Raw genomic sequence first — 25,829 nt, forward strand, 5'->3', positions numbered from 1 at the left:
AGTGCAGAAAAACGGACTTGTACCATTACACATGGATCATTATTCCTGCGACTCAAGAAAACGTCACTGAAAGTGAGATGGGTGATTTACCACTATGCCAGAAAGGGAGCACTTTAGATCCCTGCCCACCGACACACCTTTGTATCTATGTGTGAATTCAGTGATGTCAGTGTGTGTTGTTGCAATCCCAGATCATTAATATTTGACCATCAAAGCAGGGACTTTTCTAGAAAATTCTAGTTCATTTGGGGAATATGTTATATAAGAGAAGCAAATGCAGCTAGGTATTTTGGTGACAAAATAAAGAGCTATATTAAGCAACTTTGATTTTCTGAGTTTGGGGTTCTTTTATAGTTATCTTATAGAGGCACTTGGGCTTTGGGGTATGCTTAGGGTTAATGTGGCCCAGAATGTTCCACATCTTCTCTATTACACACAGATTCACAGCATGGGTTAGGGCCTGGTATTGGATGCTCCTTGGGCAGGTTCAAAGCTAAGAACACATTGAAATGGAACTCCAATTTGCACTTCCATCTCTTTCAAGTAGTTTATTCAGATTAGAAAAGAATGTAAATAAGCAACATGAGCGGAGCATTCCAGGGACATCTGATAGTGACTACAACAGTGTTAAAGCCAATCACTTATTTGACACAATTGTTACTCTAGGGCCCAACTGCTGCTTTGCTATCTACCTTGAACATTGTCATTTGAGGTTTTCTTTGTATCTTATAAAAGTACACTGAGTAGCTCAAGCCATATATATCTAAATTTCTATTTATAAAAGGATGTTAAAGGCTCCTAAAATCCTGAACTGGAATGTTGGCATGGCAGCTACTGTCATGCACTGTGTTTATGAGATAAATTCTGTAACATGAAGGACATTGAGACAAATGCTGTGTGAAATGTAATACCTTCTCTTCTTCTTAACTATACTGTAGTCACATTGATGGCTGAAACTGACAAATAGCTCATTTCTGGGAAAATGAGTTGCTAAGATTATGGTCCAAAATGTAGCTGCAGTTTATTTAATGGACAGACTATAGATTCAGCAAAAAAGTCTGAGGGTCTGGTTGATACAGCTATGTTTAAGAATAGGAAACATCATTAATATGAAAGGAAAGATTCCATAGGTGCAAATTCAGGTCAAGATTGTCTTCTGATAAGGCATCATTTCTTAACACTGGATAATTCAGTATAAAGCTCCCAAAATCAAGGGCAGATTCATGATCTCTTGTGGGAACAGTTATAATCTTTGATAAATGCCATATATGAATTTAAAAAGGCTTTTTGTGTGTATGGTAAAAAAAAAATTAAGCAGCATAAAATTACCATGTATGCAAATACAGGGCTGTGTGTGTAATTGTGTCTCTGTAAACATATATGGTGGACTGCAGGTCAGAGTCAATGTCAATCCTTCAGAGCACTTTCAAAAATTGAGCATGCTCATGAAGCACATTTGTTATATCTTTAGCATACATACGACATAAGTAATTAAACATATATTTAGATGAAATAGTAGTGGTCTACTTCAGTTTTATTAAGGACCCACATGCTCCTTTTGTATAAGCATGTGTATTTGTTTTGTATGTAATAATTTATATATATGTACATTTTTAAGATTAAAATAATATAAATTTGCATTCAACTGGCCCTTGTATAGCTTGTAATAAGGAAAATAGGTTGGGCATGAGAAGCCCCTCTGAAATGGTCATGGAGACTCACTAGCTATGAGACTTGGGTTTGGCCTTTTAATCTCAGTTAATTAATTAAGCTATTTTCTGCCAACTATACAATCCTTTAGAACTTTCATAAGAATCAAAAAGTTAATATGTGAGTGAGCTTTGCCAGTTGCAGAGCAACCCATGGAAATGGTAATTATAATGTGATGTTCTAATTCTGAAGTTTCTGGAGATGAACTAACTTGTCGTTATGACCCTTCTGGGGCATTTTTCCAGGTAATGGTGCTGAGTTAAGGGAATCTCATTAAAACTGAAATTTGACCTTGACTCTAAGGTCAAATTCCAGGGCCCTATTTTCTTGGCTGCATTGCTACCAACATCTGCCCTGAATACCCATCCTTCATTGCTAATGCCTTCGGTTTATAAAAGGATAGTTCAGTGACAAATAATTTCTCTCAAGGGTGATACTAAGCTGAAGAAAACCTTGATGCTTGTCTTAGTCAATTGAGGCAGCCATAACAGAATATCGTAAGAAGTGCTCATATACATAAGGGCTCCATCTCATGACCTGATTACCTCCCAAAGGTCCACCTCCAGATTCCATCACATTGGTTATTAGGCTTTCCCATGAATTTTAGAGAGACAAACATTTGGTCCATAGTAATGCTCATTCACTGTCCTTTAGAGTTAAAGATTGCTGATTAGAAAGTGTCCTATCCTGTTATCTACTTATTGCAAAAATTTGAGAGGGATAGCCGCTTTTCTTGATGCCCATTCATAGTGATGCTGATTAAATGAGTGACAGCTTCTTGTGATAGTCAACTTGTTATATATCATCAGGGTACAGAACACATAACTTTAATTGCACTGACTGTGTATAGCATTACTTTGTATGCAGGGTATGGACATGTTTGCCTGATGATACTCAGAGGTTTTTCATTCATTCTGATAATGGAAAACATTTCATTACAACTCAATTAAAACAACTCAAAACAGCTCACCAACATGTTTTTGAAAATCATGTTATGGATTTAGACTTCATTGTCTTTCTGAGCCCTCCCCCTGATTCCTGAACCTCTGAGGCAATTAGATAAGAGACCACCCTTGCTCCACATTTTACAAGTAAGTAAGGCCCAGTTTTATACCTATAATTCTGTGGAGCTGGGCTTCTATCTCAGATTTCCTGGCTGGTTGCCTAGTCTGGTATCTCTTGGCAGTCTTCCTATTCCTCTGATCTTTTAATAAATATTTTTGAATCATTCTTTTTGATATTTTAAATGTACTGAACATTTCCTAGTAACAAGAAAGCTTCCTGATTCATGCAGAACTTGAAACTATGGCTCGGTGACCCACATAATAATCCAGTTTCTATCCTCTGTACTATTCAAGGTCCCTGTACTTTGTACTCTGACAGCAGCCATAGGGTTTTTTGTTTGTTTTTTGTTTGTTGCATATACATTAGAATATTTTTTTCAGATTGCCTAAGGAATTTTCAGTTACTCATGTGAAAGAACCATAAATGCTATTATTAAACTGAATAATGAATTTGATATCAAATATTCATGCTAATTAATGCTTTTGGGCTTTAAGATGAAATGAAAATAATGCCAGAGAACTGTGGATTAGAGGCACCCTTAAAAGCTCCATTATCACAAAGAGAATAAGCAGGAATTGCATTCATAAGGCATAGAACCCTGTTACTTTTCAGCACTGAGTTTGAGATGTTTGGCATACAGACTGGGTTCCTTATTAACTATTAATCTTTTCCTTTTTTCTTTCATCCTCAGCCACTCACAACTGACCTTCACTACTATTACATCTTGGAGCTGTCATTTTATTGGTCTTTAATGTTTTCCCAGTTCACTGATATCAAAAGGAAGGTAAGAATGGTTATGTTGTAAAGTGCTTGTACACGTGCATCTTGAATAGCCCTTGGCAGGTGGCTGTAGAGTCTCAAAAGCATTCACCTTTGTTCTCCTGGCAGTGCTAGGTTAGCAGTGCTCTCTGCATTATTACAAAAATGTTTCTGTGTTTGTTTGTGCTGTTTTGCATTTCGTTCCTATTGCCCCTTCACTCTTCCCCAAAAAATGCAGTGTTCTCTTACCTATGAAAAAATATAGCAATTGAATCCTGATGGCAGTAATTTTCTCTCAGTCTTATCCCCAAGTCCCTCTGTTTTCCAATTTATATGAGAAGAAAATTCCTTTTGACTCCTGGAAAACAGTAAAGTTTCAGTGTTTCCAGCCCTGCAGAATTAATGCTCTAATAAAAGGGTTATCAAAATATGCCTAAAAAATGCAACACTCCTAAATGAACAATAGTGGTGTTTCACCCTCTCTCCACTAGAGTCTCCTGTGCTGAGAGTACCCATGGCCACCTGACTGTTAAATCCACTCACTCCAACTCCCGTCCTACCAGCTTCTGGGCAGAATTTGTGCTTTGGGCTGTTTGCTGTTTATTTTTTTCATAAAGCTGTTTTCTCAAGATTCCCACACTTGGATCAGACCTTCATAGTTTTCTTGCCTTCATTTTAATGCCTCAATTTGGTTAGACCCAAATTATAGGATTATTGAGCTTATATTTTCCATCATGTCCAACAATAATCCACGTGCCAGAAATTCCCAAATGTTTCTCTTCTAATCAGATTTTCTTTGGGTCCACACTTCCTCATCTCTGCTCACAAAGAATAATATTATGTTCTTTTTGTTTATTATATTACTTAATCCTTGCAACAACTCCGATTCCAGTTTGGTTATTTTTTATTTATCTTCATTTTATGAATCAGGAAACCTGAACCTTACATGCAAAATGTTCCCAACTGCAAACACAATCTCTCTCCAAATAGCCCTTCTAACCGACAGTCATGGAAACTGGGAAGGTTTTCTTTGTTCTCCTCTATTCCTACTCCCTTAATATCACTGACACACTTAGTTTGAGCCCTCTCTGCATTTATAGAGTCTATCATAATAGCCGCCTTGTTCTAAAATTGTCAATCTTATCTGCCTGCTGCCTCAGAGTTATATTTCTTAAACCTTCAAGACAAAGCCCAAACTATTTGGGGTAATATTCAAGATTATAAACAGTATGACACAAATCTACCTCTCCCACTTATCATCCATTTCTCCATACACATAGGATTTAGCTACAAATATCTTCTCACCATTGTTTAGGCACATTAAGTTTTTCCTGTGCATCTCTGTTTTTGTTGCTGCTGTTGTTCAAATATATTAAATTTCTTTGTGCATCTCTTCTGTTTTATGGGTTAAACCGTTATTCAGTTGAAATTCATAGACTCCTATTTTCTTTTATTTATTTGTTTGTTTGTTTTTTATAAGATTCTGTCTATGGCTAGAGTATACCCTATTTTCTCTTTGTCACTAACAAGATAAAACCAAAATTAGCCTCTTTTTTGATACCTTATTCTGTTTCAAGATTTTTGATTACCTTTTTTATTTAGTTGATAAGAGTATCCTACACTTATTGTGTTATATTTTGACAGTATGGTGACCTGCCTCTCTCCTTTCAGTAGACCTGAAGGGTAAAGAGCAATGTCTTAGTTCATTTGAGCTGCTATAACAAAATACATAGGCTATTCAGTTGACAAGCAACAGAAATCAGCTGGGGATGTAATTCATTGTTAGAATACTTGCCTAGCCAGCCCGAGGCTCTGGGTTTGACACCAAGCACTACAAAAGAAAAACAAATTTCTGATATAAACAGTAGAAATCTATTTTTCATAGTTCTAGAAGGTAAGAAGTCCAAGATCAAGGCAGCAACAGATTCATTATCTGGCGAGAGTTCCACTTTCTCATAGATGGCACCTTCTCACTATGCCCTTAAATGGTAAAAGGGGCAAAACAAATTTCTGGGACATTCTTTTTTTTTTCCTATTAATTTTATTTATTTATTTTTATTTATTCTTTTTAGTTATGCATAGCAATAGAATGTATTTTGACATATTTGAGATGTTCTTTAAAGCCACTAATTCATCCATAAGAGCTCCTCCCAAAAGACCCCACCTCCAAATACTACTATTTTAGGAATTAAGATTTCAACATATGACTTTGGGAGAAAACAAACATTCAGCCTATAGGAAGCAGGATATGCTTATCTTTGTAGCGCTTGTGACTATCAAAGTACCTGCTTATGGTAGGATTAATAAGTCCAGGAATAAATGGATCAGTTCCTTTGCAAACAGCATTGTATGTTAGGATGGAGCATAATACTATAATGTATCATTTTGGTTAGTCCAGTAATCTGCTAAATTGCAAAATGGTATCTGAGTGGCAGCTGACAAGCACTTAGGAGTCTGTGGTCTAGAGCCTGAGTCTCTTTTCCCCGGCTCTTCTACATCTCAGCCACAGTAGCTTTCTTGGCTGACAAAAAGCTACCTTTCCTGACTTTTATGGCTGCGAGGCCTTAGTATGGTATAGGTATCTGACTCTCAGAAAAAGTAGATGGTCCCTTTCAAGATGAGTTTTGGCATAGTAGAAGATTCATTGACACCTACAATTTGCAGTCCCTATATTCTTTGCACCAAACACTCTGGGCCAGTTTCTGGAAACATTTAAACGTCCTTCAGTGATGATATGCCAGCTCAATCTCCTCTGTTTTATGGGTAAAACCATAAAACCATTATTCAGTTGAAACTCGTAGACTAATAGTATTTTCTTTTATTTATTTATATGTGTGTGTGGTGTTGGGGATTGAACCCAGGGCCTTGTGCATGCAAGGCAAGCACCAACTATTTTCTATGTGTCTGGTAGAAAATCGATACATGGTGAGTTTATGTAAGTTTCTCAAGAATATGTAATGTGGGAATGAATTGGAATCCAAGTTTACCAAAGCCCTAGAATTCACTCTTAGATTAGACACATATACAATTCCTGCCTTGCCCTGCCAGGCTCTTCATGTTAGAGGTAGTAAGACTTTTATAACTCATTACCATTTTGTTGATTCCCCTTTGCTTGGTGAGAATTAGGGATGCTACACAAAATCAAAGAGGTTGATTAAAGCAAGAGTAGCTGTTCTTGTCTTCCAAAAACTGTGAGCCAGCAGAACTCAGGGAAGCTTCATTACTTTAAGCCAAATGACCATTATCTCAATAATTTCCATGGGAGGATTCTTTTAATGGTTGAAGTGTATCATTTTGTGTGATTTTTCACATATTTAGCACAAGTATAGAAAACACCTATAAAAAAGATAATTTTACAGTGAGGTTTGTAGAACTGATTCTAGGCCTGTGTGTTGTCAGTGTTTACAAATTTTATGTACATATTGATAAAATGTGTGTGTGTATATATATGTATATGTGTATATATATATGTGTATGTATATGTATATATACATGTGTATATATAAACACACACATACACAATATATATATACACACATATTTTTTTCCTAAGTCTGCTCTAGTAGCTTGTTTTAGCTGTCTAGCACCCTTCTCTTCTTCTGTTGTTCAGAGTATTTTTGTATGTTCCTGATACCGTTGGCTTATTCTTACTTCTTGCACAAAATGGAAACGAGGTCACTATCAGATGCGCTTATTAGTTGGCACAGGTTTTGATAGGAAAGACCTTTACCATATTGCCATCTGGCATTAGAGCACTGTGGTTCTTGTGTTTCCGGTCATATCTTGCTGACTGACCCCATGGGTCCTTGGTCATCCTGTCCTCATTACACTCCCACCTGGAGAACCTGCTGTTCCAGCCATCAGTGACAATTTACGGTGTGTTCTGTCTGCCAGATACAACTCTCCATCTTCTATGTTGGAACTATTAACTGCACCTCCTAAAAACAGCCTGTTTCTTAATCATGAAATAGGGATGTTTGAAGATACTCCTTGGTAATATGTTATGGAAACTAACTTCTGAAGGCTATTCATGAGACTGTTAAAAGAAGGGTTATCAAAATGCTTCTTAGGCTCCCCTACTAAGCAGTAAGCTTGAATGGCTATATTCAAATAGAGATCAGGATTTATAAACACTGGATCCAGATGCATGCTTCAGACTCTTGAATCAGTATATAAATGAGGTTTAGAAATCAAAATTTTTGACTGAATGGTTTCATGAATCTTTATGAAATTGCTTTCCTATTCACCAACTCTTCTCCTTTTTCCACCATTGGAAAAAAAATGTTTCCACAAAGAATCTGGGAGTTAAAAATAAAGGAAGAACCTTTCATACCATTGTTGACAGTGCACACAGCCTCTTGCTCTTTACCAAAGCTGGTACTTATTTGGTCAGTGAGGCTGCATATATTAATCTTTCCAGGCTTATGATTAAATATGGTATGCTACCAAAATATGTAAACTTTTTAAAGAAAATTTTCCTTTTTTCTTCTTCCCCCATTCCTTTCTTCTACCCTTTCTTTCTTCTTTTAGTAAAAAAAAAAAAAAAAAAAAAAGATATCTTCCTAATACAATATTTTCTTGGTGTTCAATGATATTTGAAACATCTTTTTTCAAAACTTTTATTGTTGTTAAAATTCTGTGCTGTAACATCTGCTCACAATGAGCATTTCTCCTGCACATGTAAATTTTCTGAGGAAAGCTAATACGCATTCTTGTATTGGGCTCAAAACAGCTTGCTTACGTCTAAACCTTGTGTCCCCTTTAACGAAGCTGCTCTCTGGCTCCAAGGCCTGGGCCCTGGGCCAGTGGGTCCTGCTCATGTTCAGGAAAGCATCCTTGGCAGTGTTCCAGGGCCTGGTTGGCAAAGTCAGCTTGTTGCTTTCTTGGTCTTTAACCTGAGAAAAACACCCCCATCATGCCAAAGATTCCTGACAGAGAGGTATGATGATTAAGTTTAGCAAGAAACTTATTTACAGATTTGTGTCTACTCTCTGATTACTTTTGATAGACAATAGCCAGTGCCTACCATTGTGAGTGCTTTCAGCTGCCTTTTGGAGCCAGGCCATGGCCCAGATCTTTAGGGTAAAGGAAAATGCATTCTTTAATATTCTTACAAGGATGCAAGCTGTTGTAGGTTTAAATGAAATAATGTACATAAAACTATCTAGTACAATGCTTGATAAATAGAACTTAGAGCAGTACCTGGCAATTAATGATCAAAATTTGAATCAAAGCCTATAGTAAAACAATCAAACCTAAAACTAGTGCTCACAGATTTTCTTTTTCATTTTTAACCTATTAAAATTAACAAAATTACTATGAAGAACTAACTGGAGGTTGCCAATCCTTTACTTAGTAAGGAAATGGTTAAAAGCACCTACCCTTTCTCACCACTAATTCATCAAGGAAAGGACATATTTAACAAAAGAAAAGAAGGAAGGATATCTTATAAGGAACAATGCTTTAAATTGTAATCATTTAAAGTTTTATTTTTCTTATTTTGTCCTAGGCTAGGGAAGACATTATTATGGGTAGTATGGTTTAGAGGTTAAAATCATAGACTCTGGCCAGTTGTGGTGGCGCGTGCCTGTAATCCCAGCAACTTTGGAGGCTGAGTCTCGCTAAGTTACTTAGTGAGACTCTAAGGGTCTGGGCTTGTCACTTAGTGGTAAAGCACCCTTGGGTTCAATACCCAGATCCAAAAAATAAAAAAGTCATGAACTCTGGAATCCGCCTATCTTCTCAGTTCAGTATCACTCCTAATTTGGTGTGACCTTAAGTGAGTTTCTTTACCTCTCTATGCTAATCAAAAAAGTGAAGTTTCAGTTTGCTTATCCAAAAAAATGAAGTTCATATAATATGACCTACCTTGTGGGAGTGCTCAGTGCATGTTATTTGTGCAGCCACCAGGTGTGGCCAGCTCTGCATCCTCTAGCACATCTAGGATTGTAACACACCCCTTTTTGTGATTGAATGGAACCATCTGACTAGTAGTCTGTGAACACAGCTGATTTATGTCACTTAATTGCTGCTGTGATACCCTCTAGGGGTTTCACTTTCTCTCCAGTACAGTGACTAAGTTTGACATAGAGGCTGCTTCATTGTCCTGGGTCCCTGGGTGACTTGAATAAGCAGACCCTCTCTTCACTTCGCTCCCAACCCTTGATAACACATAGTAAGTCAGTCATTTTAAACAACTAAGATTCTGAAGACTTTGGTATTCCCTCCTAACCCAGTTTATCCTGACTGGTGCAGCTATTATGAATAATATGGCTAATTATCATTTCCTAGAATCATGTCTGGAAATTAATTGTTCAAATTAGCATTTCTCAAGGTGTGGCCCCTGAATCCTTGGAAATCATAGAGACCTTTTCAGGAGGTCACCAATTATAGCATTTTCATTATAGCACAAGATGGCATTCCCCTTGCTCACTGAGTGAAAATCTGCAGTGAGTGTGTGAAGGTAGCAGTGAGTAAAACAATCAAAACTAATGAGACTGCTGGCGGCACTGAGTTGCACAAGTAGTCTTTGTGTTCTTTAACGCCACACACTTGCAGGAAGAAAAGAACATCAGTTTCACTTGAGAATGTTCTTGATAGAGGATTCGGAAGTGTTAGTTGTATTAAATCTCTGTTTAAAACGTGACCATGTGATGGAATGGGAAGTGGGCACAAAGGACTTGTGATGGCATCACAGTGCACAGAGGCATCCTGGGAAAGTCCTCATGAGCTTATTTCTTTGCATTGTGAGCTGAACAGGCTCCCTGTTTTTTATAGGATTCCATTCTTACTTGAAAGAATGGCCAGCAAACTACACTATTCCAGCTTGTGTCATTGCAGGCATTTTCATGAATATGTGCAAAGTGAGTTCATCTAGTTATTTGAGTAGAGCAAATGACAAGCTATTTCTTCAAGAGAAATCTTAAACTTTCAGGCAAAAATTATATGTTTGGAAAACTTGTATCTACCAGGGAGAGCTTGAGAGCATCTCAATACCTGAATGTTTCTGTTGAGATTTGTAGTTTTATTAGAAAATGTGATTTTTAAAAAATCTTGTATAACAAAATATATCATGAACTCAGTTAACCATTATTTTCCAAATGACTAGCGCACAATGTGATAAAAATCACATGTGAGCAAAAAGTACCTTGAAGCACAAGACAGACCAATGGATTTTAGTGGAATAGAATGTAAAGTGTATTGATAGGGTTCTAGATTCCACACTAAACTCACCTTTGAGAATACCTGACTTGTCAAATTTTGGTACAGCATCAGAGAAGAATATTCATGACTATTCAAAAGAGGTATTAAGGGCTGAGAATATAGCTCAATTGGTAGACTGCTTGCCTCACATGCACAAGGCCCTTGGTTGAATCCCTGGCACAATAACAACAAAAGGTATTAAGATACTTCTCCTTTTTCTAACCATGTATCTGTGTGGTACTGGTTTTCTGTAAAGTGCTTCAACCAAAATGACATCTGGCAACAAATTGAATGTATATGCAGTTGTGAGAATCCAACTCTCACGTATTAAGCAAGAGATATGCAATAATATGAAACAGCACAACTCTAGTCACCATTGTTTTTTGTTATTTTGGAAAATATAGCTATCTTTCATATTTGTTGACATATAATAAAATTTGTTCTTATTAATACCAGTTTTTAAATATTTAGTTTCTCAGTTCTAACATGTCATATGGTAAATACTGATAGACCCACATAAATAATCTTTGGTGTCTTCAATGATTTTCAAGAATATAAAGTGTTTCTACAGACCCAGATATGTGAGAACCACTAACCCTCACATGGTATCAGCAAGTCCTTTCTCTGCTGGAAAAGCTAACATCACAGCAGGTGACATTGGCCATCCTGAGTGAGGAAGGGACTGAGGTAGGACTCTGGGTAACCTTGGGGCTCTACTTATCCACAAGGTCAGCATGCCACTTAACCTCTCTTTCACAGATGTGCGAAGCTGCTCTTTCACATGTCTGCTTGTGATTTGAGTCGAAATGTTGGGCCTTTGAATAAGCTTAGGTTTCTTCTGAGGTAGGCAGTTCTGGCTCTCGGCCTCTATCCCATGTCTCTATCTCTACCGGGCCTTCAGAATCTAAGTGGGAAGAGGAGGCAGCACATTTTAATAAGCTACCATCTGTGATCAAAAGCATCTCAATCCGTGCTGTGGGCAGGCTAGTGGGAGAATAGTAGAACACTATTATCTGGAGAAGAAATGTGTTTTATGGAACACTTTGTAGGGGTTGATTCAGAGGCTGCCTTCCATAATGGCTTACTCTGGCAAACATCCATGTGTCTTGCCAGAGAGGCTCATAAGCACCATTAGACCTCACAGCCAGGAAGTTGACCGCCGACACACACTTGGTCACACACTGCTGTTCCCACTGTGCAGGACAGCGGGAGCCAGTGTACAGCAGAGGATAGCAGCATTGCTGCAGTACCAAAGAACCCACACGCTGGGACCCAGCAGCCTGCTTTTCTAGAGCTCTGGGTCCCTAAGTCTAGGGCTTCAGGAGTCCTACTCTCTTGGGAGGTGCCACTGACCCTTGGGGCATTTCCCTTTCAGCTGGGAGGTTCCTTTATCCATATGCCTCTGGGAGCTTCCGCTCTAGTCTTCACAGAATTCTTGAAGGGGGGGGGGAATTTAACATTTTATAGCTCTAAATGTCCTCTTAGAATCCTGAACTCCCTCTGTTTTCGTCCTCACAAATACCAACAAATCTTCTCTGCTTCTCTTTGGTCTCCTAAGAAGTGCCTCTCCCCCTCAAGGCCAATCCTTGCACTTTGACTCTTGAACCACATCTCTTCTTTTTCTGGTCATCAGACTTTCATTTATTTGTGTTTTCCAAAGTGCGGCCATCCTCCTTCCTGGGGTCATCTTTCCATATAGTTTTGTTTCTGAGAAGTGGCAACTTTGGTAGTTAGGAGCCTGAACTCTGAGGAGTCACACAGAACTGGATTCAGATCTAACCCTGGCCTTTGTCACTCTGTGACTTTGGAAAAGTTGTTTAGTGTCTCTGTGCCTCCGTTTCCGTATAAGATGTAGTTAATCTGGTACTTGCTTTATGTTGGTGTGAAGAATAAACTACAGTGTCAGAGCCCTTGGTGCATGAAAATTAGTAGGCAAAATAAAGGGTAGGTAGGAGTTTTCCGGGTGCTCAAGCGGTCGTGCGGCTTGGAGGAAGGAAAAGGCATTCCAGCTAGGGAAAAATGTGTGGCCAGAGATCTGTGTGGAGGCAAAAGAAGCTTCCAGTGAATTCTACAGCTAGAGTTCTGGGCACTTGTTGGAGACGGAGGTGGGGAGCTCGTCAGCTGAAGGAAGAGGAAGATTAGGCTGATGAGGATAATAAGAGTCCTCTGAACTCCTCCTGACAACTTGCGGCACCAGCCCCAGCTAAGTGACCTGAAGAAGACTTTTTCCATCTTCCATTTATAGCAAAAAATTGAGTCCTTGATTGCCTATTGTCATTTGGGGCCTCCAGAACTTGGCAGTTCAAGTGAGTATGATGGCTTTTGTGTCCTGCAGAAGCTCTATTTTCTTTGAGCACAGGCTGCCCCCTACTGATCTTCCTGGCTGTTTTCACTCAGATGGGTTTTCTAGATCTCATAAGGCGGTCCATGCCTTTGTCCCCAGGGATTACTGCAAAAACAAATGGAAGGTTAAGTCTGTTAAACCCCATATCACTTGTCATTTTGACATGGAATGCAGGTTAGTGTGACTAGGCCAGTGGGAGTGAACAGAGCCCAGAAGGTCCATTTGACCCCAGGCTACTATGATGTAGTATGAGGGTTATATGGTATGAAACTTCTGAGGACTTAAAGTTAAATGAGAAAAAATGATATAATATGTATAATTTAAAATAGCTACGTGATTTGCAAGCAGAGTGTGTTTGGAGAGCATGCATTTGATAAGGGAGAAGAAGGAAAATATGAAGGATGATCCAGAAGTATTGCAAATCAAGCACCACGCTCTGGCCAGGCCCACCAGAAGTGATTGGTGACACTATCATATCATTTACTATTGTACAAATAAATTTTTTATTGCAGCATTTTCCATGGTAAAAAATCAATTAAAGATTAAATATTAACTAAATAACCTACAGTAGACAAGATTATGAGTTCTTGATCTTGAAACAGGACCATAAATGTTGCACAGGAGAAAAATTGGGTAAACACTGCTTACCCCATGGTTCTCTATTTTATTTATATCTGTTTCTAAAAGCCATAAAGTAATGGCACATTTAGCAGCAGAGAAAGTAATATTGAATCCAATCAGTTTTTGCTTTTAGAAGTTAGTGAAAAAACTCTCTGCCTTTCAAATTACCATAGTGTTGTACTTGTAATTGATCATGAGACTTTTGATGGTGATAGCTACCAGAACTCTTTATAATTTGTTTGAACTTTGAGGGTAATATTTAATGGGTTTCAGAATAGCCGTGAAATTTAAATCTCTTATATATCCTTTGTCAGAAGAAAATGTGGTGAAGTTGGCCATGAAACTACACAATTGCCACGTGTCAGGTACCAATGATTAAGTTTCCTGTAATATATCCTCTGATGTGACTCTGAAACCCTGGGGTCATAAAGCTTTTCTGTTAAGGGCCAGATCATATTTTAAACTTGTGGGACTTGTACTCATGGTTACAACTGTTCAACTTTGCCACTGTAGCAAAAACACTGCCATAGACAAAGTGTGTGGGGGGGTGGGAGTGTTCCAATAAAACTTTATTTACAAACACAAATTTGGCCCTTTGCCTGTTTCTTCTCTGAAGTGGACATTTGTGCACAGTGGGGATGTCAGATTGAAGAAAGGCTGGTAGAAATACTTAAACCCCATCAGTATATGTTTTTAAATCATGTTCATGATAACCATAGTAATTGAAAAATCTTTAACCAATTAATTTCTAAGCACATATGGTTATTAGAATGATATCTATGCATGACAGTTATCTTCTTCAAGGATGTAAATATGTATTCATTTAGTCTAGAGGTAGAAAACATTTATCTATTGGGAAAAGAGTTGGAATAAATTTTATTCTACATATAGTTTGAGAGAGGTTTTAATTTAAATTCATAGGTTGAATTTAAGAGAAGGAAATAATTGACTTATTTCTGACAGAACTCCTGCATTTTGTAATTGAACAAACGTTTCGCAAATAAGTCACACTTTTTTCATTCTTTTACAAATCTTGCCACAGATATTTACCATATAATACATAGGCTATATGTGAGAATAAAAGTGAATTTAAGTTAAAGGGTTTCATTTGGTTTGTTTTTGTTTTTGCTGTGCTGGGAATTGAACCCAGGTCCTTGAGCATGCTGGGGCAAGTGCTCTTCTACTGAGCCATATCCGCAGCCTTTATTATTGTTGTTGTTGTTGTACTTTTATTTTGAGACAGGCTCTCATTAAGCTGCCCAGTCTGGCCCCAAACTTTTGATTCTCCTGCCTCAGCCTCCCTAGTAGCTGGGATTACAGGCATGCACTTCCACACCTGGCTTCAGTTTTCAAGTCTTATTTTATTTGAAATATCTTTTTTGAATGGTCCACTTAACCAATTCTTTTTATGGTTAGCCAACATCAAGGCCAGTTAAAACATAGCACCAGATAGATGGTAGACAATTCGGATACTCCAAGAATTTATGTCATACAATGCTCAATAAAAGAAAGATTTTTCTTTTGATTTGATTTTCCTCAAATTATTTAAAGTGAGGTAACTCTGAATCAACTGATTTCTTTAGTCATCTTAAATATACTTCATTTTAGTCATTGTCTCAAGACCTATACAATTTTTTTAGTCTCTTGTTTCTTTGTTATATTTTATTTTAACCAAATTGTTAAAGCTTTAGAACTTGTGCTACTAATTAGTTACTTTAGAAATCTTCTGAAGCCAAGACAAAGCAGCCTATTATACTGTTATGAATTTCTAGCACTATATATTTTTTTGCTTTAGTAATTTATTTAGTTTACAACATTATTTTCTAATATTAAGATTTATTAGTTTTTGGCCAGGCTCAGTGGCACACGCCTGTAATCCCAGTAGTTTGGGAGGCTGAGGCAGGAGGATTGTGATTTCAAAGCTAGCCTCATCAATTTAGTGAGGCATTAAGCAACTCAGTGAGATCCTGTCTCTAAATAAAATACAAAATAGGGCTGGGGATTTGGCTCAGTGGTTGAGTGCCCCTGATTTCATTCCCCAGTATCAAAAAAAAAAAAAAAGATTTATTAATTTTCTATTTAGGGTTTTTGTTTTTGTTTTTTTGAAGGGTTCTTTATATTCACACTGTTAATAGAACTTTAGGTACCCAACTCCAAAGGTTATGTACCTATTATATTTTTGTATTGCTCAATGAAAAAGCTGTCTAACTATGGTTATTCCTGGTATTTGTAACATTTGTTTGAAATCTTCACCATCTTCATGTGTGTTTATATTTGTTCTGGAATAGAGATGGTACCCAAGTGGCCACCTCCTTTGTACATTGCTAATTTACATGCTTAAGTTACAAATATGAGGATGGAAGCCTTCTACCTTGCATTGATAAAAATCCAAATTGACAATTTATTTAAAAACTGCCATTTGGACCACATTCAGTGCCTACTCAATGTGTCAGGGTAGAAGGTTGTGAGTAACACATATAAAATGACTGGGTGGTTATATGAAAGTTATTTCATCGTATCTAAAGCTTTCTGAAACAGAAATGTAAAAGACCAAATCAATTATTCCTGCTTTTTTTCATATTTATGCAGATATGACTGAAATGAAAATCAGTCTTCTGCTATGGGCATAATGGAACCTCACAGTAATAAAAACACTTTCTAGGACCAGCGGAAGTATATGCAAAAATCTTCTTTATAATGCAAACTTTTTCTGAAAAACAAGACTTTGTTTTTTAAAGGAGCCTTGCTATTATCAAGGGCATTGTGTTACTATTGACATTTCTATCAGATATGAATTAGGAAACTTAATTATAAAATGATCCTAATCCTCCATGTTTTAATCAATTTATATTTATTCATTTATTTTTTAAAAAACCTCTTTTCAGAGCCACGAGCAATCATTGAAGGCTGAATAATGGGAGATTGGAGAGCATTGCTCTGCTTAGGTTCTCAGCTGGTTAGACCTCAAATTCTGTTTTAAACACGAGCAAATATAAGTTAACGGAACCATTGACTTAAACACTGTATGTTTTAATTTAATTGTATTTAGGAAAGTTATAAAATATCAGTTGAAAGGTTAGTTCTATTTTAATTGAGCCATTGTTTTGAAGCAGCTATTGTCTGGTAGAACACAGTTCTCCAGATGATGGACCCTAATGAACCATAGCCTGGAGAGAATAGATTTCATCTTCCAGTGGAAAACATCAGTGTGATTCTTATTGTATGCCTAAGGTACTTTGGTATGATCTACTGTAATGATTTTGGAAAGCCCCAGATAGTACCAAAAATGTCAGAATTTCAGAAGTATCTAACAACTGCCATAGACTCAGAGTGCTGTCATCGTTTCTCATCTGCCAGTAAGTCCTACAGGAAGGACCAGGTGGTAGGTCAACAGATTATATGAATTTGCAATACCCAGTTCTGTTGTGGACACTTAGTATTTGCTGAGGGAAGAAAAGCTATTCTCCTGACAGTGGCATCTACCATGAATGTACCATCAGCACAACACAACTAGTGTGGAGATTAGGTGCATTGAAAATAAAACTAATAATGGCATTTCATTTTCTAAATTCTCTAACCTCATTTAGGGAACCACTATGTATGTTTACCCATAAATGTTAGGTACTTTCCAGGAAGAAAACCCCTGGATACATTCACCAAAGTGCACACAAAAGGCTAGGGTTGTGGCTCAGTGGTAGAGGGATTGCCTTGCATGGGTGAGGCACTGGGTTTGATCCTCAGCACCACATAAAATAAATAAATAAAATAAAGGTATTGTGTCCATCTATGACTAAAAATATTTAAAAAAAAAAAAAAGTGCACAGAACCATTTAAACAATTCAAGTTGTTGAAGCTGACTTTTCAACCCTAACCTAAAGTGACTTTAACAGCTACTGAGCTGATGCATGGAGGATGCATGTGCCTGCTCTTGGTCTTGTGTGCAAGCCCTCTCCCTCTCTCTTATACAGGTATGAAATGAAAGCTGCAAATGTTATTTTGTTGCTGTACTCCCAATCCTAGATTATAGAATTGACAACCTTAAAATAACCTAATTTAATCTCTTCATTGCACAGATGAGGAAATGGATGCCCTTACAAAAATGACAAAATCAGTGAGTTAGAGCCTGGATTACAAGTTGACTCTTATGCAAAATAGAGCTAAATTGAGCTAAATAAGCTGCAAATATTCTTCAGAAGTGTAGTCATGTCAATAAGGCCCTGGTTTTTAACATTCTTGAACTTTATGATTTGAACTAGAAATTACCCTAACTACAGACAAACAGTACAAAAAATAATTGTTTAATTCAACTAGACAACAGATAACCTGAGTTGTGGAAAAGGTGATTGTAGGGCCAGGATCAGTAAGACAGACCTGAAGAAAGTGGCCCTTTCACCCCATAAACCAGAGACTGGGGCAGAAGCCACAGAGTGAAATGGCTACAAAGAGAAAGAATAAGGCAGCTTAGACAAAAAGAAGATACCTCAGGACTTCCATGTTCTCCCAGGGCAAAAGATTAACTTGAATCTGCAAGGAACTGACAATCATCCCTGACCTAGTTGTTAGTGCCAATATAAATCAGAAAAAGGTCAAGGTAGCCTGGCTGGACGTCTACCAGCCTGAGGGCTGTTGCCCACACTCATCCTCAGAACAAGCTCAAGAATGGTTCCAAAGGAATGTCCAGGCAAGGAGCATGTGGAGACATCTGTAAGAATAAAAACTTAGCCTTTCTTCTTTACAATGACAACCGGGAATGTGGATATTTGTGAGTGCCTTGTAGCGCTTGTAAATAAAATTGTCTTAGAAACTCCAGAGATAATTTCAATTTTGGTCTTTTAACCTCCTAGTTCATCTGTGAATACAGACATAACTAAAATAGTTATATGCCAGGGATTAAATAGTAGAGTGGTTGTTTTGGTTTTTTTTTTTTTTTCTATTCATCAAAGTTAAAATGTCTTTTTAAGACACTGGTAACAGAAAGAAGCTAGTGAAAAAATAAAGCTGTAATATTGCCTCTATCCCTCTCACTACTCATGTCCCACTGACCTCCATGCGATTCTGTGAACAGGTCAGGGTAGAGAGAGGGTGCTGGGTTGATCCTTCATCTTGTTTGTTTTCTCTGCCTGGAATATTTTCTCTCTTTTTTGTCTGTATGGTTAGTTCCCCCATCTTCTTAGAGATCTATGCAGACCCCACTATTTACTATTTACCCCACTATTATTGCAGGTCACTTCCCCCAGCAACCAGGACTCCCTACCCACACACACCTTTACCATGATTATTTTTTCCCCAGGATCACTTTTTACCATCCAGTATTAAAAGGCCATTTACTTTATTATATTTGTTGTCTGTTTTTTTCAACTAAAATATATGAGCTCCACAAGGGCAGAAATCTTTGTCTACTGTACTGATTTATCTCCCGCCCAAAGCTTAAAATAGAACATAGTAAGAATAAATAAATATTTTTAGTTAATAAATGGCCAAGTGCCTATTGACTTCCAAGGATAGAACTTAAGAATGGTTCTCACAGATTTAGCCTACGTGTTGCAGTTTTTCTTGCCCAAGATTTGTGCATAGTTCAGTTTCGCAATAAGCTTTTCATTGTGGCTAATTTAGTTGTCTCTGGATGAAAGGTCTATAGGGCTGTAGTCCTTCTCCTCAAAGACTTCAAGTAGAACAACATTGGGACAAATCATGACACTTAAGTTGCAGAGAAATTAAAGTTTACCCTGGCCCAAATGTAGATTAGGATAAATATCAGTAAGCGAGACTATATTTATAAGCAGTAGAAGTTCCATGTCATAATAAACCATGTCCAGATGGTCAGGAAATAATATAAGATAATCTTTTCAGTTGGGCCCAGAAGCTGATCCTTTGAAGCTGTCTAAAATCTGGATCGTTGATTTACTATTAATTCTGTCAAATTATTTTTTTAAATGATTATGAACAGTGTGAAAATTCAGGGCTTTCTTGGGTAGTACCCATCAGAAAAGCCAACAGATTCTTATTTCAGATTCCCAATAGGCATAGGCTAGGGGAAGGATGCTAAATTGAGATGCATGTTCTAAGAACTCAAGGAGATAACAAAAACAATCACTACTTGTCCTAAACTGTTTAGGCTTCTATAACATAATTCCATTGAATGTGCAGCTTTAAACAACAGGAATTTATTCACATGGTTCTCGAGGCTAAAAAGTTCAAGTTCAAAGCACTAGCAGACACATTTTCTGATGAGGGCCTATTTCTTGATTCATAGGTGGCACATTCTAGCTCTGTTCTTACATGATGGAAGGGATAAAGCAACTTTCTGGGGCCTTTTTTTTTTTTTTTTAGAGATATTAATCCCATTCATGAGAGTTCTAGCCCTATGATCTAATCACCCCCAAAAGCCATACTTCCTAATATTATGACCTTGGACATTAGAGTTCTAACATATGAATCTGAGCAGGGGGAGACATAAGCATTCAGACCAAAGCATCACCTTAGTCATTACTATGTGCCTTATCAGGCCTTCTGTAGCCAACAGACTAAAGTCTGAGAACCATGCAATGCTCTTGTCCTTGGACCTCAGCCAGCTGTCCCTTCAAAGATTCACCTGCTGATCAGAAATACAACCTTCATAAGCTGCAACCACTTGTAGTCAGAGAAATGGTTTATCAGACCTGTACCTCTGCCCCAAAGATCTTAGAGTTTGTGTTAGTCAGCTGTTACTATGACAAAATACCCAAAATAAATAAACTTGTAAGGAGCAAAGTTTTGTTTGAGCTTATGGATTCAGAGATTTCAGTTCATCTTTGGCTGGTCTGGTGCTTTTAGGCCTGTGGCAAAGCAGTACCACATGGTGGGAGTGGGTAGTGGAGGAAGCTATTATCTCATAGCAGCCAGGGATTGAAAAAGAGAGATAAGAAGTAGTCATTATCCCCCTCAAGAGTACACCCTTGATAACTTCCTCCCTCTAGGCTCTACCTCTTAAACATTCTACCACCTCCCTGTAGCACCATGGACTGGAATCTAAACCTTTAGCACATGGGCCTGGTGGGAACACGTAAAATTGAAAACATAGTAAATTTTAGGTCCAAATAGTGCCTGCCCTTCTTTGCTTGAAATCCTGTGGTGATTTCTCTCATCACTACACATTCTTCCAGTTAGTACAAAACATGCTTCATTATCTGACTTTCATCCTAGAGTTGATCACATACCCCATAGTTGCTGGTCTATATTTCTCTCCGACTGGGCTCCCAGAGGGCTGGTGTGTTTTATCTGGTTTAGTATCCCCAGAGCCAGGCTTGTAAAGGTTCTCAGTAAGTATTGTTTTAGTGGCTGAAAAGCTGTAATGGAAAAGCTGTAATGTTGAGAAACCCTAACATGGCTGTGCTTTCTCCTTCCTCAAGGACTTTGGCATCATGTTCCTGCACCACTTCGTATCTGTTTTACTGATTACCTTTTCTTATGTCAACAATATGGCCCGAGCAGGGACCCTGATCCTTTGTCTTCACGACTCAGCTGATGCTCTTCTAGAGGTAAAAATTTTCCTTCATTCTTAAGAATTCAAAATCCAGGACTCCTGAACTTTCCCAGATCATCAGGTCTCCTGTGTCGTACCAGATGGTGCTTTCAAACTACAGGGGTTTTGTAGGTTAAACTGCTGAAAATGAGACTTGAAATTAGTATATAAATGTTTATACTAATTATAATGATTCCTTATTAATATGCTGATGAAAACTTACTATTCCACATTTAGACTGATTTTATAATAGGGAAGTCATTATTTTAATAGGTTTTAATTGTACTGTAAGTTTCATACTGGTTTATTTTAAATTTTTATATAATTAAGTGTAGTTATTAATGGGAACTTTACTTCTCAATAAAATTAAGTAGGTTAGTTTTTATTGTCACTATACATATTATCTTTGTGTTTTTAGAATGAAAAGCATATATGAATTGCAAATATGTATAGAAACTATATAAATAATTTACTACTTTTAAGAATCACACTGCGTAATGTTATATAATTAAATAAAGGTCTTCACTTTATACTAAGCAATTTTATATAATTGGTCAAAAATAACTTACGAGAGTACAAATTCTGTGTAGAAATGGATCTTATAATCTGTATTCTGATTTTGTTATTCCTGTTGACTCCACAGTTTTGCCAACTTTTAAGCATTTGTTATTACTGTGAATAGAAAAGTATCTTCAGACAGTGATCAATTTTTGCAATACAAGCATAAATTCTATAAAATTGAATCTACTGTAAAGGCAATTAGTTAAGGTCATGTATATATGGCATTTTATTAAAAACTCAGGTGCCTTTAATAGTTTGAAAAATAGTCCTATAATGGATAAGTCAGATGAAAACCTGGTGCTGTGATTTTAAGTAATTCAAGCTAAACTCTATTCGACATATTTTTCAAAAAGAGAAATATATTTAGCTTGAGGGTAATCCCCTGAACATCAATTATCATTTGGTTAAATCATATGTATGTTTAGAAATCACAATTTATTCAGTAGCCTACAGTTTTTGAAATCAATTCTATATAATCAGCCTACTTTTACTCCTCTGAAAATCACCAGCTTGATGCTTAGTAGAGCCATGACTGAGAAAATCTTAGTTGAATTGTCTCCTACCCTTTTTATAAAAATATTTTTTAGTTGTAGTTGGGCACAATACCTTTATTTTTATTTAATTATTTTTATGTGGTGCTGAGGATCAAACCCAGTGCCTCACACGTGCTGGGAAAGTGCTCTACCGCTGAGCTGCAACCCCAACGCCTTTCATCTACCCTTTTATCCAACAGAGAAAATGAATCCAGGAATCCCAATCAAGTGACTTGCAAGCAAATGTGTTTCATCACCTGGGTCCTTTTTGACATTATAAATCATGTTTGAGGAGACCCAATTAATGAGATCTTCAAAATGGGATTTATGGCCTAGACATTTCTGAAAAATTGATGTTATTGCTTATTTATCAAATATGGGTAGATTAATATAAAGGAAAAATTAGATGATTTACCTATCCAGAAACAGGCAGATGATACTTTTTATTTTACACCATTGTGGTGCTATACCCAAAGTATGCATGAAATTAAAAGCTTATAATCCTGGCTGCCACTCACTTCCTCTTTGGAATATATTTATTTTGTAGTTTTATACTTTACTTAAAACTATTAAATTATAAATTCTGAAGATACTGCCAACAATCTTTTCAAGTATGACTTAGCCAATTTAATTTTTAAGAAGTAGAAAATAAGGTTATTGAATGCCGAAGACATCTTCATTTTATAACTGTGTAGTTGATGTAAAATCTATATAAAAATGTAAAAATAAATGATGGAACAAAATGTTTTCAGCCTCATCTTTCTTACTTAGAATCATCTTAAAAAATTAATGGTGAACTGGGAGTGGTGGTGCATGCCTGTAACTGCAGCCACTCAAAAGGCTGAGGCAGGAGGATCACAAGTTTGAGACCAGCCTTAGCAACTTAGTGAGGACTTCAGTAACTTAGCAAGATCCTGTCTCAAAAAAAAAAAAAAAAAAGTGAAAAGGGGATATGAATGTGGCAAAAAAGTAAGATAATGGGATGTGATTCATCAGATAAATTTATATTATAAAAATGTGGGGGCTGGGGTTGTGGCTTAGTGGTAGAGTGCTCGCCTAGCATGTGCAGGGCACTGGGTTTAATCCTCAGCATCACATAAGAATAAAATAAAGGTATTGTGTGCAACTACATCTAAAACAAAATATTTATTAAAAATGTGGTCACTTAAATCACCACCCCAAATTATTTGAATACTTCTCATAGATGCTTTGAACATTCTTGACTTTCATCTAGAAAGTGACCCAGGAAAGTAACTTTGCAAATTCGATCTAAATGGATTAGTTGAAATACCATGACCTTGACCCTTTCTTCATTTTTAAGTTATTGAGAATAAACAAGGATATTGTCTCCCTAGAGAAGTTCCTCTGCCGATTTAAAGAAAACCCATAATTCTAAAGAGAAAGAGAGAATAATGCAGCAAAGTTCCATATATTCTGTATTAAGTTTGTGATCTCAGTATTTGGGACTCAGTAAAGGTTTATCTAGCACTTTCTATTTTGATCTATTATGCCAAATTTCTGTTTTGGTTCTCTGGCTTGCTAATATCATCTATAATACAAAAGTTTCTTATTTTTCCTGTCTGTTTTCCTGAAATCAACCATATAATTGAATTTTTCAGGTTGCTGAATATTTTATTAAATCTGTGACAGTTGGTAGTTCTACTTATGGCTAATGCTGCATTTCATTCAACTTATGAGTAATTTATAAATACTGATGTATGATGCATGACATTTTAAAGTAGCAGGCAATTTTGTGCATCTGGTAAACTCTATCTTATAGAAAACTCATGATAAATAAAAGAAATTTTATTTATCAGCTTAACTAAATTAATATGTTACATTCCTTCCTTTTATAGGCTGCCAAAATGGCAAATTATGCCAAGTTTCAGAAAATGTGTGACCTCCTGTTTCTTATGTTTGCCATGGTTTTTATCACCACACGGCTGGGTATATTTCCTCTCTGGTGAGTATGCCAATCTTCTTTCTAATTGAGCCACCCCTTCCAAATGAGCTTTAGAGAACATTTTCCTTTTGAATTTTACTCTAAATACTTAGTAAAAGGTTTAAAAGTGGTGGGGATGAACTCAAGAAACACCTTGATTTCTTCTTGCAGAAGAGAGTTTCATTCTTTACTTATATTTTCCACAGTATAGTTCAAGAAAGATGGGTTCATGGGGATTCTGAAGCCACAGAAAGCATTTTAGGTTCTCATCTAGACTTTGGCTCAAGAACCCCCACTGTGAGGGTTTGATTTAAAAGCGGAATATGTTGTTGCAACCGGTGTGTCTCAGGATCTCCTTCCCTGGGTCAGCAGCAGAGGCTCACCTGGTAACTTGCTAGGCCCCACCTCAGACCCCCTGAGTGACAGAGCTGTGTTTGATAAGTCTTCTTAATGTTCTGCCACACACTAAAGTTTGGAAACCACTAACCTTAAATAATTCTCATCAACTATATTTACAGCCAAAGGAGATAGAAAGTATAACTCAAAAATAACCTCTGAGATTATCTGTGGCTCCTTAATGTCTAGATGGCTTTTCTTTTGTTGAGAGCTAAGAAAAAGATATGACAGATTTCAATGGAATTTGACAGTCCTTTCCATTAAAAATGGGTTCATTGCCATTAATCTTTTCCTGGAAGGCTCTTACTTGATCTTGAAAAATAATGAACTCTCCATATTACTTGGAGTCTTGTCATTGATGGTAAATTTGTTCTTCCATTTTGAAAGATTTGAATGGGACTTTCAAAGCAGGGGGAATTGGAAAATGCGGAATAGCAAAGGGATGCAATAATACCTTAACTCTCTGTCCCAGTAGAAAAACAATAAAGTTGGGGCCTTTAAGTAAATAACGTCTATCACTAAGATTCCACTTATGAATCATTAGCATACTCACACCTGCTCTCCCTCCACACACACACTTACATATGCATGGCTTCTCCTTGAGGCTCATGGCTCTTTTGGACACTTACTTATTATGAAAGTCATTTCCAAGCAGCAGCACTATGTGTGGGCAACAGACATTTATAAAACCTCATTATAGTTTAATATGATTGTAGGTAAGAAACACTGAAATAATTTTGAGTATAATATGACTGTAATTACTTCAGGGTTGGAGCTCTTTCAAGATTACTGGCAGAACTAGTGGTAAGAATTTAAATAGAAGAAATTTAAGTAAAATCCAGGGAATACTTTCTCAGAAAAATAGCAGGAAACTTTACCTACTTAGGATTTCTGAGAACCTGAGTTTTAAAGACATATGCATTCCTATCAGCTACTTTGATTTGTTTCCTTCCCTATGAGAGTAGACCTGAAATTGAAACACACTTTCCTTCTGGTTAATGTGTAAAAGCTCTTAAGTGTAGAGAGCAGTGTGTCACCTAGAACATAGATCCTCAGACAAACAAATTCTGTCCTGCAGCCAGTAAGATCACTCATAGGTATGGTCTGTAGTGATGACCTATACTAGCTGCTTAGAAAAGAGTATATAACCAAATATAAAATAAGAGCTTCTGTTGCAAATACTGTGTACTCTGC

The 25,829-nt window shown here is 37.0% G+C and overlaps 1 protein-coding gene across 2 annotated transcripts in view; it reads left to right on the top strand.

Annotated features, from left to right (window-relative positions):
- Positions 1-25,829, top strand: part of Cers6 (ceramide synthase 6) — a 281,227-nt gene that overhangs the window by 205,734 nt on the left and 49,664 nt on the right. For both annotated transcript variants that reach the window (XM_005315692.5, XM_005315693.4), the window contains exons 6-8: positions 3,467-3,559; positions 21,091-21,219; positions 24,154-24,260. In XM_005315692.5, the coding sequence (XP_005315749.1) occupies positions 3,467-3,559; positions 21,091-21,219; positions 24,154-24,260 (329 nt within the window). The remainder of the gene's footprint in view (positions 1-3,466; positions 3,560-21,090; positions 21,220-24,153; positions 24,261-25,829) is intronic.

Source organism: Ictidomys tridecemlineatus, chromosome 7, assembly GCF_052094955.1.
Source record: "Ictidomys tridecemlineatus isolate mIctTri1 chromosome 7, mIctTri1.hap1, whole genome shotgun sequence".
Classification (NCBI taxonomy): Eukaryota; Metazoa; Chordata; class Mammalia; order Rodentia; family Sciuridae; genus Ictidomys; species Ictidomys tridecemlineatus.